This window comes from Lepisma saccharinum, chromosome 6 (assembly GCF_977018435.1).
Source record: "Lepisma saccharinum chromosome 6, izLepSacc3.1, whole genome shotgun sequence".
In the NCBI taxonomy this organism is placed as follows: domain Eukaryota; kingdom Metazoa; phylum Arthropoda; class Insecta; order Zygentoma; family Lepismatidae; genus Lepisma; species Lepisma saccharinum.
Window position 1 is genome coordinate 79,211,534 of NC_139234.1, and position 17,582 is coordinate 79,229,115.

The 17,582-nt window shown below is 37.9% G+C and overlaps 1 protein-coding gene across 1 annotated transcript in view; it reads right to left on the reverse strand.

Moving 5' to 3' along the window:
* LOC145988904 (activating signal cointegrator 1 complex subunit 3-like) overlaps window positions 1–17,582 on the reverse strand; it is a 209,003-nt gene that overhangs the window by 46,713 nt on the left and 144,708 nt on the right. Inside the window, exons 17-21 of the mRNA XM_083124197.1 lie at window positions 16,164–16,300; window positions 11,333–11,500; window positions 9,880–10,105; window positions 4,453–4,594; window positions 2,091–2,202 (exon numbers count right to left, since the gene is read on the reverse strand). Of these exons, the coding sequence (XP_082980323.1) occupies window positions 2,091–2,202; window positions 4,453–4,594; window positions 9,880–10,105; window positions 11,333–11,500; window positions 16,164–16,300 (785 nt within the window). The remainder of the gene's footprint in view (window positions 1–2,090; window positions 2,203–4,452; window positions 4,595–9,879; window positions 10,106–11,332; window positions 11,501–16,163; window positions 16,301–17,582) is intronic.

Consider the following 17,582-nt stretch of genomic DNA (forward strand, 5'->3'; position numbering starts at 1 on the left):
GCCCCCCTACTTAGTTATAGTTTGAAATTAAGAAAATATATTTTTTTATTTAATGAAAAACCCCTACTACAGGGTCGGTTAAGATGAAAACTGAAGCTGTATTTTAACAAGAGATTTAGACTTGCTTTAATTATTAATGCATGTAAGAATTAATGCTTCAGGCTTCATTCTGGGTGGAGAATGGCCATTACTTTATTTAATATTTTTACACAACTTCACACATGCAATAATTAAATTCTTAAGAAACAAAGTACCAGGTATCCAAAAAAGTTCGTGCTGCTGGAACGAAAAGTGAAAGTCAAACGGCATGTGTCGGCAACCCTGTCTGGATGATGTCAAAAATTTGCATTCCCGGCAACCGTCAGTCAGTGCAGAGTTGGGAGGCGTTTCGGTCGCATAGACAGCAGGTCTGTAGGAACTACAATCCTGAAGGGAACATGTCAGTGTCAAAGGACGTTTTACGGCCGTGTTTACTGTATGTTTTCAAATTGGGCAGCAATGCTGCAGCCGCTGCTCGAAATATATGCTCCGCGTTTGGAGAGGCATCAGTGAGTGAGCGCACAGCACGAAAGTGGTTCAGTCGCTTTGCATCGGGTGATGAGAGCCTCCAGGACAAGCCTCGAGCTGGATGCCCTGCCACTATCGATGAAGCCCTGCTGAAGGAGACCATCGAGCGCGATCCACAGCAAACGTGCAAAGAACTTGCACAAGGGTTTGGAGTTTAGGAGGAAACCATTCGATTTCATCTGCACAACCTCGGGAAGACTTGGAAGCTCAGTAAGTGGGTTCCTCACGTTTTTTCCGAGGAAAACAAACGCCAGCGGCTCACCATTTGCGCATCATTGCTGTTACGCCACAAGAAAGCCCCATTCCTGGACCAGATATTGACATGTGACGAGAAATGGGTGTTATACAGTAACCTCAAAAGGAAACATCATTGGTTGTCCCCTGGTTCTGTTGCATTGACCCCCAAAGAAAACATTCATCAACAGAAGGTTCTGCTCTGTGTTTGGTGGACCAGTGCTGGTGTTGTGCACTTTGAATTGCTAGAGCATGGCAAAACCATCACATCCGAGGTGTACTCGTCCCAGTTGCAAGGGTTGCAGCTGCACTGTGTCCGAAGCAGCCAGCACTAGTCAACAGGAAAGGAGCGATTCTTCTTCAAGACAACGCTATACCTCATACGGTGAAAGCGACCAAAGAGGTAATCAACACACTTGGTTGGGAAATTTTACCTCATCCTCCTTACTCCCAGGACATTGCCCCATCCGACTTTCACTTGTTTTTGGCCATCGATAATCATTTGCGTGAGCAACAATTCCGAAATCGAGATGATGTCACGCAGGTCATAGGATAATTTTTTGCTTCTAGGGACCAGAACTTTTACAAACGTGAGATTTATAAGCTTGTATCTCTTTGGGAACATATAATTGAAGCTGAACGAGCTTATTTTGCTGAATAAAACACATTTGCCAGAAATTACAGTCTTTATTTCTCACTGCAATATACGGCATGAACTTTTTTGGATACCTGGTACAAAATCATAACCACAACTCAATGCAATTTTAGATTTCCAAATATTAAATTTAACAAATACCAGTACAGGTATATAACAATGTAAATTCACTATACTGTATAAAAAAAAAATGCAAAAATTCTTGACCACAGGCATAATTTCTTGACTTTCTTGATCTACCTGTTGATTTCTTGACATTTTCTTGACTGGTAGACACCCTGTTAATGGACATGAATTATTTTTGAATTGTGTTTGTGACATAGTTAAGAAATGGTATACCAAATGGTTTCAATTCCATTTTCTCTGAGAGGGTAAACACATCCATGGTAGGGATAAAAATACTTTTCTTTTGCCAGGGATTAGGGATTTTTTTGAGGGGGGGGGGGAATCCCTGGCATCATCCCCATTAATTTGCACACTGAGTGCAGATAATATGTGCTTAAGTAGTGGCTACACACTTCAATCAAAACCAGCAAGTTGCACCAGGCTACAATGTTAGCAGAGCATGGATTTACAAAACTTGTCTTCCACCAAATTTCAGATTCAGACCAGTAACTGCCGTTTCAACACCTACCTGTTCTTTGGATACTTGCACTTTGTCATATTCATAAAGGTAATTCGTCTCTTTGTCTTCCACCCATATCCAAAAGTACTGGGAGTGCTTGCCATGGACTGCATTGTTCCATCTGCAACAAGACAAGAAGTCAAGAAGCAAACTAAAGAAGCAGTTCTTATTTTAATAATAAAACAACGTTCTCTTAAACTATGATTAGCATTATTTTTAGATTGTCAGGTGAAAATGTTGAGTATTGGAAGCTGCAGTGGTCTAGTTGGTAGGGTGTTTGAATGCATGCAGGAGACCCAGGTTCGATTCCTGGAGTGAGTGATCTAAAGTCGGAATTTTTCTGGCCTTGTCTCCTGCATAAAAACAGCTCCGGGGCTCACCCAGCCTTAAGTCAATTGGTAACTGGGACAACCCTGGAGGGTAAAGTGTGGTGCTGATCACATCATTTCAAAAATGGCAGAGATCAAGAATATTTGGGGCACTACCTCAACGTCACCTAAATGCACCTTCATGGCAAGGTGCTACGTGCACGGGAAAATTTATCTTACCTTACATGTTGAGTATTAGATTCACAAATCTGCCACCTCTAGGCTTAAGTAAGTGATTAGGTGTTCTTTTGCATTTTGTCCCTTCATCAAGCTACAGCTCTACAAGTTGAGAAAAACCAAAGCAAACTTGTCACCTTCGCTTGTGCCTGCGTCCTTTATATTGCCACATTAATTTCACTTGAATGTGTCTTGGAACAAGGTATTGTTCCATGTTTTGCATGCAAGTGTAATGACCATATGCTTTATTTATTTGTGCATAGATTTACACAGCATAAAGATAAAGATCATGGGATTTTGACAGCATTGCACATCCTTGTTTTTCAAACACAAAAAAATCTGTGAAGTCTGCTATAAATGTATTAAGATATAACTTCCAAAACAAATCTTATGTGCATTTGGTAATCTTCTTTAATTTCTCTAAACACAGACAATAGAGCTACTTGTGTGTAGAGTTGCAAAGTTCAAGGAGACCTTTCACTGGGACACTGTGTAAATGCAGGACAAAGGTTTTTTTAAAAAGAGTTCTTAGCATCCAAACAATGCTTCATTAAGCACAGTTTTTCACCCTAACGTCCTCTAAATACTGTGAAAGTTTGTTGTTGTGTGACAACACCTTATGTATGATAGGTGTATGGATAATTAGCACTGTAAAAATAGTAGATTTAATTCTGCAAAACTAGAAACAACATATAAATATAAGAGGTTTATTTTTTAATTGGGGGCCATTATGTATTCACGTTGGCAACACTGTGTGCTTGGCGTTTTGCGCATGTGCATTAGTTACCAATAAGCCTTGCATGTAAACAAGATGCCATTTGCACGTTGTGAACGTTTGGTGTGGTTGTGGTGGACAATGGAAGTGGTGCAGGTGATTGGAAATCCTGCCGAGTGTGAGATATGATCAGTGATCAGGTTTTTGAAAGTGAAAAATGTGAAAGCGGCAGACATTTATCGCTAGTTACGTGAGGTGTATGGTGAGAATGTCATTGTTGAAGGCAAGGTGCGTAAGTGGGTATGTCTGTTTAAGGCTGGTCCCACGAATGTTCATGACGGACCACGATCAGGATGCCCCTCAATCATAACGGACTCATTGGTGCATGATGTTGAGAGCACGATACGAGGAAACTGCCGTTTGACAGTGTCAACGCTGTGCAATTTGTTTCCACAAGCTTCACATTCTGTACTGTACATGATTTTAGTGTTTGAAGTTCAGGAAGCTGTGTGCTCGGTGGTTGCCAAAATGATCACAGAGGAACACAAGAGTAAGTGAATGGCAAGTGCATTGTCACAGTCGCTCATTGACTCATTTGGCTGGGAGCGGATGGACCACCTTCTGTACAGTCTGGATCTCGCCCCTAGCGATTATCACCTATTCCTCCACTTGAAGACTTTCCTCGATGGGAAGCGATTCAACAGCGCCAAAGAAGCCAAACAGACCGTGACGGATTGGGTGTCTGACCTGGCGGCAGATTTCTTTGATGAGAGTCTACAAAAGCTCATCTACCGCTACGACAAGTGTCTCAACAACTATGGGAACTACGTTGAGAAGTAGGTGAATGTACATATGAACAGCCACAGAGGTAATTAAATTTCATCCTTTGCATGTTTTCGTTTTATTTCAAAATGGACCCTAATTAAAAAATAAACCTCGTAATTAAAGTAAATAAGTAACATACATTAGTATGTTTCATCCATACTAAGGAAAAATACAGATAAATTTTCATACTATCATAACAGATAAAAATTCTGTGATGTATACAATCCAATAAAAGTTCTTATTCATGACAACAGATGTAAAATGTTTAGAAAGACTAATAACTTACGTGAAATCAATTGTGTAAGAGATGTTAATTTTGAATAAATTTTCTACCACTGGTGATACAGATCCCTTCACAGTAATGAATGGGAACTCTTCAACACACTTCTTCACTGTATCAGCCATGCTCTCGTCCTGAAGAATCCTGGCTACAAGAAACAAAAATGCTTATGTAGCTGAAAGTAATTTAACTATTAGGAATCTATTTCTATCTGCCTTGTTTCCACGGGATCCAATAAAATTAAGTTTATTTTTATATATATTTAACTACCACTTAAAGTCATGTACAGGTCAAAATTTCACCAGATTGTGTGTCAATGTGAGCATACTTATTAATGTTAATGTTCGGATCTATTTTTTGTCACTACTTTCTACAAACCATTCATACTAGAGTGCTACAGGGAGAACATTTTGCTTGAGCATCAAACACGAGGGTTATTTTTTAGGTGAGGTCCTCGTTTTGCAATAAAAGCGAAGTAAGTAAATGTTTTTCAAAAAAACATTTATTTTCTGAATTTACATACACTTCTCTATTTTTCTACATAACTTCCTTGCCGGTGTAAACATATATCGACGAACTAACAGATTATGGATACCCTCCTCATAGAACTCTGCCGCCTGTGATGATAGCCAGTTACTCACGGAAGCTGAGTTAACTGTTGTTCTCTGCAGCAAAAAGTCCACTAACAAAACAGCCTGCCTGTCCCAAAACAAAGTTGCCATGATGCTGCTCAAAGAATGCCGGGAGCCTGCGCATGAGCAAACGGTATTCACATACAGATCTTGCGCCTAGAGACTACCACCTCTTCTGCCATCTGAAGACCATCCTGGGCGGCAAGCATTTAGACACTGATGAAGAAGTGCAAATGACCATGAGCAACTGGCTATCATCGCAGGTGGCAGAGTTCTATGAGGAGGGAATCCAAAAACTCATAGTTCGTTACGATAAATGTTTAAACCGGCAAGGAAATTATGTAGAAAAATAGAGAAGTGTATGTAAATTCAGAAAATAAATGGTTCTTTGAGAAACATTTACTTACTTGGTTTTTATTGCAAAACGGACCTTATTTAAAAAATAACCCTCGTAGTTTACAACGATGATGCTAGATAGATAAATTGTCTGTGGTAGTGGGCCCTCAAATATGGATCGTGAGGTGAAAGATGCTGTGAAATTGAAACTTAAGTGAGCATAGTCACCATCTCCATATTAAAATGTAGTTTAGTCTATCTTACCAATACAGTGATATATGAAAATGAAATAGAAGACTGTGGGTTGAAACTGATGGGAGGGATATTTTACATATATGTATCTACGATTAATGTCACAATAAAATGTTCAACTGTAAACGCTTGACCGTGGGAGACTCGGACTATTGGATTAGATTGATGTAATATTTTAAGTCCACTTTATGCACGGTAAGGCTAATCAGGACAGGACCTACAGTTTAAAGTGGGATCCGAACCACTATGTGCCTCCAGAGACTCGAATGAGTACGAGCAAGTGAAAGTGGTCTCAAGCAGTACTCTTATTCATACAAAGCAGAGGAATGGACTGATATTAACTTTTTGAGAGTACCAATGAAGTACTGATATGAAATTTACCAATATTCTACTGAACCAACATAAAATTAGAATTATTTCATGAAGAACCTGTATGTACTTTCTTTAATGTGCATAACCTGGTGACTGCAATATGTTTTGCCTTAGAAAAAAGAAATTCTGTATTCCGTCATTTATTTGAAAGTACGACGAGCCTTCATGATGTCTGCTCCACTGCCAAAACAACTTGCAAATTGACCTTCGTTAACAATTTTGCACTCACACAAAAGGAAATCTTTTGAAAGTCACACCCTGCTTCCTCCCCCCCCCCCCACCCCAACAAAGTTAGAGTTATAACATGTAAATGAAGGCTTGACAGTTACTCGTAATGTAGGGAAGAGCCACTTTATTCTCAAGTTCATCAGATTGCATAGTGTTTTGGACACCCTTGAGATCATATAATTTTGCTAATTTCAAACACTAATTCCCCTAAAAGTATGAAATTGAAACCAATCCTTAGAAGTAAATACAATCTTTCGAACCGAAGCAACATAAGCTGCAAGTGTCGCTTGTCACTTTGTCTGTACAATTTTCTCTGGGAACTTTCAGACCGTGTCACTTGGAAGCAAACCCTCAGTAATCCATTCAACCCTTTGAACCGAAGTGTGACAACGAGCTAAACATGTCACTTGCATGTTGCTCGGACTATACTGTTTTCTCAATGGTGTGCATCATGCCGCTCCAGTCTGTTGTTCTTATATGCACGGTGAATGCTTTGCTTTATACTGAAGGAGACTGTGTCGCTTGTCATCTGTGACTTCAGTCTGAAATCTCCTTCAGTGGCACACATCATGTCGCCTTGGTCTTGTTTGTGCATGTGTGGTGAATGCTTGCTTATAGACTGAAGGGGCCCATGACGCTTGCCACTTCAATGTTACACCCCCACTGTAATGGGTTGCTTCGGTCTGAATGTTCTCTGTACTTAACAAGATTGTTAGTTACTTCATCAGAGATTGAGATTTAATTTAGCCTGTAAATTACAGAAAACAAATTGCAAGTACTGTCGGAAAAAATGCTGGCGTTTTGATAGAAGGTTCCTTTCATAATCATGATTGGGCCTCTGGAGTGGCATAAAGTAATGATGTTGCCTTGTAATAAGAAGGGGTCTGAGGTTCAATCCTCAGTGGAGGCAGAATGATTCAGATCTCATTTCAAACTGTAGGTCCAGTCTAGATTTCTCAAATAGATTTTTTTCCCATTTGCAGCCAGTCTTATTTGCTTCTGCTCTAGTTTTAGTGCCAGTGCTTTTCAACCGCCGGTCTGCAAAAGGTCCGCTGCACCTAGGGGTTGACAACTAATTTAAATCTAATTTTATATTTGACAGCAAGTCTATACATAACTGAACTATGATTATACCATAGTTGATATATTAATATTAATTAAGGTTGCATATTAATTTCCATATAAACTTTAAAGATCAGAAATGTATTTATGAGCGAAACTGTTGGGATCAGGGCATTGACTTGTAAGAAATAAATTTACTGGGCTGTGGTCTCACAAAGGTTGAGAACCACTGCAACGAACAGCCAAAATACATCACTAGTTGCTCCGTGACCAGGTTTAACGGCCATTTAACCAAATTATACATGATGTACTGGAAAGCCAGAATACAAATATATTTTAGTGAACACAAAATTTAATGTAAAGAGATTTGATACTAGATTTTCAAAAGGTATGGCAGTATTTTCTTTTTTGCTTCATGAACGTGTTTGTATAACAAATTCAAACATTGAAAATCATATCATGCTATTAGGTTCCATTAAAAACACATACAAAACTACTCTAGTTATGTGAATATGTTTACACTACATCGATATATTTAAAAAGCCTACCGAAATATGAAGATAACACTCAGAAAGAACCACCCATTCAAAAAAAGCCAGCTTTCTTGAAAACACTGTTTATGTCTAGCTAAGAATTTCATATTGTAAATTGTATTTTATATTTAGAAATGAGTGTCCACTTTACAGTAGAGAGATAAACGAAAACCATGGAACAGGAAAAACTCTGCCAACTCCTGTATTTTCATTGATTTGAGACACTTTTGTGAAAAAAGCCAAAACAAGCCCAACCAAAAAATACGTGGAAAAAAACTCCGGTTTTCCCCCAAAATGCTGTTTTTTTTCCGACCACTTCCAACTCTAATTATAATAGAACATTTTAGTTAATAGTAAGTGCCTGTATTTTCTTTACACCTCAAGAAGATCACGGTGAACTATCCAGAGAGATAATCGGGGTCCTACCGGGCAGCAATCACGTTCATTTTGGTCCTCTACGGTCTGAATACGCAAACAAGGTTATTATAACAAAAAACAAATATTCACTCATCAATATAATGTACCACAGAGTTCAGTCAGCTATCTTTATATGAAAAATAAGACAGCTGAAGATTAATAAACTTTACAGTGAAGGGACAAAATATATCATGCTTCTCGCAGAGTATTATGTGAGTAATGCTAATCAGGTTTTAAATAAAACATCCGTGCTTTCGACAATATTTGTTTTATTATCAAGGCTTCCTTAAAGTCCCTTGGAGTTATATGTTGATTAATTTGAAAATTTTGTTACTGACATTCTGTAACAATGATTAAAGGTGGTAATGTTCATTTCAAGTTACAAAAAAACAAGAATCCTGTTATTTTTATTGTTAATACCAGAAACAAGTTCAGTTAGTTATTGGAACAGAATAACCAAAGTAAAAACTGCATTAGATTGAAAACAATGTGTACAGGAGCCAGGTTACGCTTTCATATTCTACCATTTAATTCAAAGGATAATTGCTTCAACAGTAAAAAAAACACCCTAACCTTTGTTCATAATTGGGAAAAGAGAGACGCAGTAGTATATAAATACGGAGAAACTAGTACTCACTTTTATCCGCGAAGCTGTTTTATCTTTTTTGATTAATTTCAGTGGCCACTGCTACCATCCTCATTGAAACTTGCTGTGCAAAAGTTAGAAATAAAATAGAAAAGCTATGGATTTCAGTATGCAAACTGTATGAAGTGTAAAAAAAGAATAATGAAACACAGTTTTGGATCAAATGAAATACTCTCCTTAAGGATATATATATAATAATTATTGTTATTTTTTCTACTATTCAAGTTTTATCAATGGTCTGATATTCCCTACAAAAATTTCTGGTGAAGCCCATGATGATGAGCACAGCTTCTTTTTCAAAAATGTGAATTTTGGGTAAAGTAACACGAAAGTGAGAAAAATTACACTGATTTCGCCAAAAATATAAAAAAGTAAAGTGTTCCCCTGTGCTTTGCACCATGCCATGAAGGCATATAGGTGTGTGGAGTGAGCACCCCACTCTTTCTTGATCATAACCGAAGGTGGGGGTGAAGTGATCAGCACCACGCCCCTGGCTGCCTTTACTCGTCAGAGTTTCCTGCAGGTACCCACTTTATATGATGCTGCTTGAACAGGTGAAAAAAAAAATCCCACTTCTCCCCCACTGGGATCGAACCTGGATCTCTCGCATGGTTGTCAGATGCCCAAAGGAGCTACCAATAAACATTAAAATTCACATCCATGGCATTATTAAATAATAAAAATAAAAACTTGATGCACAAGATACTTTTGAGGGGCAGGGCCTGACAAGCAACTAATCTTTCGTTGGCAGATGAATAGACAGCCAATAATGTCCCATTGATGCTGTTTCATAGGTTTTGAGACTGCTGTCTGCTAGTATTGCTTTCAAGCAGCCGAGTTGGCACCGAAATTTTGGAGCTCACATTGAAGATCAAACTCAGGACTCGGCACTAACCATTCTACTACGCTGGAGCTCTGCTACATGACACAACAAATTGAAATGCAACTGAAATACCTATGGAAGGGACCTCCATTTTCCTCAGCCTGTCAACGGAGATTTCTTCCACTTCGATGCTCTCCAGCGTGGCAGTGTCCAGAGTAGGGAACTGGCGGAGGGGAGTCTGGTTGTCCCACACTTGCTGCTCCAGCATCTGGGCAAACCTCAGGAAGCTGACAGCGACGGCTGCGTTATTTTTCAGCAGAGAGGATTCAAAGGTGGCTCTGCAGATCCTAACAGCATTCTGAAACAAAGGAGCACATTAAAAATCATGTTAACATATTCACGCCCAGCTCTTGGGGAGGCATTTAAATGGCCAGCCCAAGCATTTTCTGAATCCAAACTTACCTAAAGAAATTGTGGCCGCCATCTTGAATTTTTCAAAATGGCACCCTGGAAGCTGCAAATGGAGCATTTTCGTCGACTTTTTCAATCTGGCAGATAGAAACCCGACTTCTTCGATGGTTCCTGTGCTGGTGTCCCCCACCGATGACCACCCATTGGTCCTCCAAAGATCCAAATGTGTTGGGCCCCTGAAGCCCTCGGTAATTTGGAGGCCCGGACATTCTCTTGAGTACGGCATCAGACCTCCGCCCAGTGTCACATGATGCACCACTTTTTGTTCACCAATGAACATGGGGGGAGAAAATGCCCAAAAAAACTGATTGTACATGGACTACGGGAAATATTTTGTTTCCCCAGTAAGTAAATAAATGTAGCCGGGCAGCGTAAGATCGATGCGCAGCAAAATTTGTTCAAATAAAATGTAAAATATAGCTGACATATCACTCTAAAGATGCTGTATGTGTTTTTAAAATTAATTTCAATGTTTTATTACAAACTTTCTCACTGAAAGAGTTTACGTAATCAAATAGAACATGATTTAGCCAGCGACGATGTTTTACATTACATAACCCGAAAATTTTTGCGAATCTTGGAACATTTTATTTTTTTACTTCACATGCTTATATATTTTGTGTATAAAATATATACTGTAGGCATCTATGAACCTTAAGAATGTTTCACTATTTTTTCCAACCCTCTTGTGTCACTGCTTCCATTATTTTTTACAGTTTGAAGTAAAGAAAATAATTTCCTTCTGAATTTCATGGAAACATATTTTTATTTTTTTCTGAATGGCCAAGAAAGTATTTCAGTGTAAAATACCTCGTAATGTTCTTTACGTTAAGTACTATTTTCTATTTTTTTTTTCAGAATTTTTATTGAAAGTTGAAATTGTTGCTTATTGGCAACACTTTAGGTGAGTGGCGTGACCTTGACTGGACTGTTTTGGTGGTGAGAGCTTTAGTATCAGTTATTTAATTCAAACCAATACTTCCAGATATCCACACCACTGATATCAGCTGAGACAGATACATCAATATCATTTCTAAGCAAAATACATTTTTACTGCAGGTATTAAAACAATATACACATGCAGAACTCTCAAAATTCTGATGTGGATACTAACCTCTATGATGTATATCTGATCCTGCAGAAGAGAAGGTGACTTCAGGCAAATGCGAGAAATGTGACTCTGGATAAGAACTGCAATTTTCCAGTACTTATTCCTCTCGTCCATAGCATAGTGACATCTGTTGGACAATTCCTCAAGCTCATCACACTGGAACTGATGGATCTGTAAGAAACAATTAGCTGATGAATTATTCTTAATTGTATCAATATGACAAGCAGTTGACTGATCGAAAATAACAGTAGGAAATAGATTTATTTATAGGTAGTGAATACTGGCTGATAACAACATACTGAATTATTCATATACCTCCTTTCTTAAAGTACGTGATCATGGCTGAAAAAGTAAATATGCAATAGTACCTAGATACAGTAAGAAAATGTCAGAATTCTGCACTCTGTTGCAACCAAGTTTCAGAAATATATGATTAGCAAAACTGTTAAGCAACAGATCTCAATGTATCCTCAAAACAAAGATGGGAAACTACAGTGTGTCCACAAAAACACTCCTTGATTTTATTTGGTTATAAAATGAAAACTTTTTGCAATATGTTTGTAAGTATGGTGTCAGAAGGTGTAGTAACTCAGAATATTTTTGTTTATTCCCTACAGGTTGTGAAATTGACACATTTTTCCGCTAGAGGGCAGTAAATTCAAGATGGCGCTTTCAAAACAGCAACGAACTTGGTGTGTGTTACAATTTCACACAACAAAGAGTGTCGTGTCTGTTCAACGTTCGTTCAGGCGTAAATTTGGTGTGGAACCACCTTCGAATAAGTCCATTTTGAAGTGGTACAAGGATTTCGTCGAAGATGGGTGCATCTGTGACAAGCGGAAAGGGCACTCTGGCCGACCGACAGTCCCACAGCAAATTGTTGAGAGTGTGAGGGAAACCTTTGTTCGGAGCCCAAAAAAGTCAGTGCGCAGAGTGAGTATTGAACTACAAATCCCAAAAAGTACGATTAGCAAGGTGTTACGAAAACGCTTGCACTTTCAGCCATATAAACTGCACCTGGTGCAGAAGTTAAAACCTGAAGACCGTCCAAAGTGACAGCAGTTCTGTTCAGATCTCCAGCAGTTAATGGAAAATGATTACAATCTTCTGTCGAAGATCATTTTCAGTGATGAAGCAACCTTCCACCTGCATGGTAAGGTAAACAGACACAATGTGCGGATATGGGGATTGGAGAATCCCCATACCACGCTGGAGATACAAGGTGATTCTCCTAAGTGTAATGTGTTTTGTGCCATATCTGAACAGAGAGTTTATGGTCCTTTTTTCTTTGAAGGCGAAACTGTGTCCGGCGACAGTTACTTGGATGTGTTACAAAACTGGTTGATGCCTCAACTTACTGAGGTAGGTGACTACCTTTTCCAACAAGATGGGGCACCACCGCACTGGCATCGTAACGTCCGTAACTTTCTCAATGAGGTCCTGCCAAACAGATGGATAGGTCGTGCTGGATGCCATGATCAGGTGTTTCTTCCCTGGCCTCCTAGGTCACCGGACCTTAGTGTTTGCGATTTTTTCTTGTGGGGGTATATCAAAGACATAGTGTTTGTACCTCCCCTAACTGCATCCATTGAAATTCTGCAGGACAGAATCACAGAAGCTGTAAACACAATCACGCCCGATATGCTTTCCAGAGTCTGGAATGAGCTCGATTATCGCCTAGATGTTTGCCGTGTGACAGGTGGGGCACACGTTGAGTGTCTGTAATGAAATTCAATCACATGAAACTTTATGAATTTTTACACGTTTACCCAAAAAATGAACACAATATTCCTCAAAGTTTTCATTTTATAACCAAATAAAATCGAGGAGTGTTTTTGTGGACACGCTGTATATATAAGTATGCTATTTTTACATATTTGTAATTAGCGCCAAGCTGATACCGGTCAATACTTTTCCCCAAATCGAGAATTTCAAGGAGTCTGCAAAAAATGGCACATGATGCTTTCATAGAGTCTTACTATGCTGTAAATTAATGAAAATGTACAATTTTTATAATTTTATTCCACAGCATTGCAAGGACAAAAGAATTTTGTGATTACCTCATGTGAAATTATGAATTTTTAAAGCAAACTCTGGTAGATTAATTTGGTACTATTCAAGTAAAAAAATTATACAGTTCAACCTGAGTTATATGTAGGTCAAGCTGAAGAGAAAATAATACGTATAACTGAGAATTACTTACAAATCAGATTTAGATAGCATGCCATCTCATTATTAAAATAGTGTAATTGTATCAATTTTGAGGGACAAAATGTACGTAATACAGGCTATTTCTGTCATAAAGTGGTAAATTAATGAATCTAAAAGTTAGATTCTTAAGTTTTATGTGGATTATCGTCCACTTCCGTACAAATTTTACTTTCTGGTCAAGCGTGTAACATTTCATTTTTCTGTTTTCCATGGCCGACCAGTAGCAACTGAAAACATTCACTGCAGGAACTGATGTTCTGTTTTTATTATGCAACACTGCAAACGTCAGCTATCAGCATCTTTTTAACGTGTGTAGTTTCTTATCTGGTTTAAGTAAAAATGAAAATGCATCTCATGGTCTCAACATATGCAGCACATCTTTTTCCTCTGATTTCATGCCGCATGCCAACCACCGCCATGCCCTTCAATCTTGTTTCAAATTTGAAAATCACCTTGTGTTTTTGTAACCACAAGAAATGTATATTTTTGTAGCAAGATTACATACAAATCACTGCATTTTATGAAAATAAGTATGTAGAACCCCGAATTATGTACAAATAAGGTTTAATTAACAAGTTTTTAATTAATATTTTGCCGGGACCTACAGTAATTTATGTATAAAACAGATTTACGTATAACTGAGTTATGTATAAAGCAGTCTCAACTGTATTTTAAAATTTATAAATATTATGAAGTACTTTATATATTTTCAATTTTCAAATATCAGTATAAATATTGGTGCGAATTCATAAAAGTATTGGCACTGGTATCAGTATGGGGTCAAAGTGGTATCAGCTCAGCATATTTATAACAATATTATTAAAATGTATGATGCTCCTGTAGTGTTAAAAACATGATAAATGCACAACACAGACATTATTTTGTCTTAAAAATTTTCAGACTGGCCTCAATCCTTCTTCACATATGGGATAAACATAATACATTATGTATTCAATGGCAGATGCAAGCAGGGGAAAAAAAGTACAGAGTGCCCGGTTGCCATGGCACCTGAAAATTTTAAGCTGGTGCCTGAATTTTCAAATTCGGTTCTCAATATTTTTTTTTTTTTTTTTTTAATATTTCAAGTTCACTTATGGAAATTTGTATTACCTTTTGTTTTAAAATAATTAGTACAGTATGTGTTTTCTGCATCATGTATATAATTAAATCAGAATAACAAACATAATATAATGAATTTTTGCACTCTTGCTGGCCAAATATTAAAATCTCTAGCAATATGGTAGAGTCGGCCATATAGTAGAATATATTATGCTGTTACCTGTTGAGCCTTCTATAGGAAGGCCACTCCTGTGCAAGGATTAATTAATTTTAATCCAATCCATTAATTAATAATTTTAGGTCATATTTCAAAATATGTAGCTTTGGCTTTCTTAGCGCATATTTAAAAAAAAAGGGGGGGGGGGCTGGCACCTAAATTACTTTTAGTTTTGTCAAGGCCAACCAGAGCTGTGTGAAGATACCAGTGGGAAGAATGGAGTGGATCAGTATAAGTCATCTTCATCCTTCGCCGTTTCTTGCCTCTGGCTGGGTCGGCAAAGAAGTCAAGCCTCTCCATTTTTTCTGGTCTTCCACCATTTATCTCTTTCCACAGACATCTTGGTCTCCCCTTTGGTGGCTTTATTCCCACTCCTTGTGCATTGTAATGGACTAAAACAGGGAAGTGCTCTTTCCCCACTGCTCTTCATAATTACAATGGATGTAATTAATGAAGAGGTGGGGAAGAAGGTTGAGAGGAAGAGATGAAGGCCCTGTTGTTCGCTGATGACTTAGTAATATGGGGGAACAGGGAAGAAGAAGTACAGAGACAGCTTGATAGCTGGAATGAGGAAATCAGAAGAGCAGGAATGGAATTCAGTGCAGAAAAGAGTTAAGTGCTAATAACAACAAGAAACGGAGCAAGAAATGTACCAAGAATAAATGTGGACACGGAAGATTTGAGGGTAGTGGAGAGCTTCAAATATCTAGGAAGCATAATTGAGAGAAGTGGAAGAATAGATGAGAAGGTAAACAGAAGAGGACAAATGGGTGGTGGACTTTATCGAAGAGTTCAGATTAATATGGAACAGGGATGTCCCTATGAAATGCATATGTACCAATAATTATGTATGGAGCAGAGACTTGGACAATGATAGAGAGAGACAAAAGAAAGATGCAGACAGTGGAGATGAAATTTTTAAGGAGTATATTGGGGAAGATTACAATAAGGAATGAAGAAATCTGACAGACAGTGGAGGTAGTGAAACTTCAAGACAGAATACATCAGGCATGGATGAGATGGTTTGAACACATGAAGAGGATGGGTGCAGAAAGACTACTAGTAAGAGCTTACAATGCACAAGGAGTGGGAGTAAGGCCACACGGGAGACCAAGATGTCGGTGGAAAGAGCAGATAGCGGATAGTGTTAGGAGAAGAGGACAAGATTGGAACACCGTGGAAAGAGAGGAGTGGTGGAAGACAAGAAGAAAATGGAAAGGCTTGACTTCTATGCCGACCCAGCCAGAAGCAGGAAACTGCGAAGGATGATGATTATGAAGAGAGTGGTAACACAAACGATTGTGAAGGAGGTGGTAACCTGAAAAACTCAAAAGTTACATTACTTACCTTAACATGAATGAATTCTTTACAGTTTGAAAGAACAGTAAACACATCAGCAAATGACATGTCTGATTTGAGATATTCTTGCAATATGCCCATTGTTCCATACCGAATGAAAAAGTAACATGCAATCTGACCAAGGTCTGGAAGAAGAAAACAATTGCTAATAACAAGCCATGCGTGCAAGGAGTGGATACATAATAATACCATTTACATACATACAACAAAATGCACTATACCCACTGGGATTTATTAATTTTGGTATTTTTGTATGCAAGCAAAAGACAAGACATAAAATATGAGGCAAATATAGGCAGAACAACCCACAAATGGTAAATGTCAAAGTATCCTGCTATTCATGACTACTCTAAAACCCAGGTTAAGTTCAATTCTAGGTTTTCTAGGCCAATTTTACCTAAAATGAAGACACTGTTAAACCCTGTTTCCATGTTAATAAAACATTACAATGCTGACCAAAGCAAAATTTATTGTATAAAATATATACACTAAAAATGTATTGTTTCCACCCACTAACAGGGTCTTCTTCAGAGGAAGATTCACAATAAATTTATTGTGAAAACGTTGCGTTTTTAGTGTATATTTTTTATACAATAAATTTTGCCTTGGTCAGCATTGTAATGTTTTATTAACATGGAAACAGGGTTTACGAACAATTCCTTATATATCTTACAAAGTTTGTGAATAATTTATGGACTCTCACAGGACATTTGGTGGCAAGATCGAAACTGGACCATTGAATGTATTCAGCCACCAAGGTAAAAGATGCCTGGATACTAGAAACTTTCATGTAATATTTGTACATTGGAAATATTATAGATCATATTACATATCTAATATTTTGGTAAGAGCATATATGTAAGAATGTACAGTGAAACCTCCATTTTACGTTTTTCAGGGGACCGAGCTGAAAGAACTTAAAACACAAGAAAGTGTAAAATCGAGGAAAATTTTATAGCATTTTGCTATGTTGGAACCATCAGAATTAAATGTATAATGTGGGAAAATTTAAAATCCGGGAACATAAAATTGGGGTTCCACTGTATGTAATAATATTTTTCATAACCTTCAACCATTTTCTTCATTCTTGTGTTATTTATTTAAATTCAAGCAGATTTCTTGGAAATTCCTTTAAGGCCACTATCTGCACTCACTATTCCCACAATCAGCAGGGGTTACATGAAAACTATGGCAGCAATGAAGAACCAACTTCACATGGAGTTTTGATTTCTGTGGAGTGGTTTTCACGACTTAGAAGATTAAGCGAAATTTCTGTGGCAAGTCTGTCACAATCAGATAAAAATCACCGAATTTTTACAGAAATCACATTCTGGAAATACAGGGTGCGGCAATGAATCAGGCAATTTTGCAACACTGGTTCTAGCTAGTTGTTGCGCCAAAGGTAAG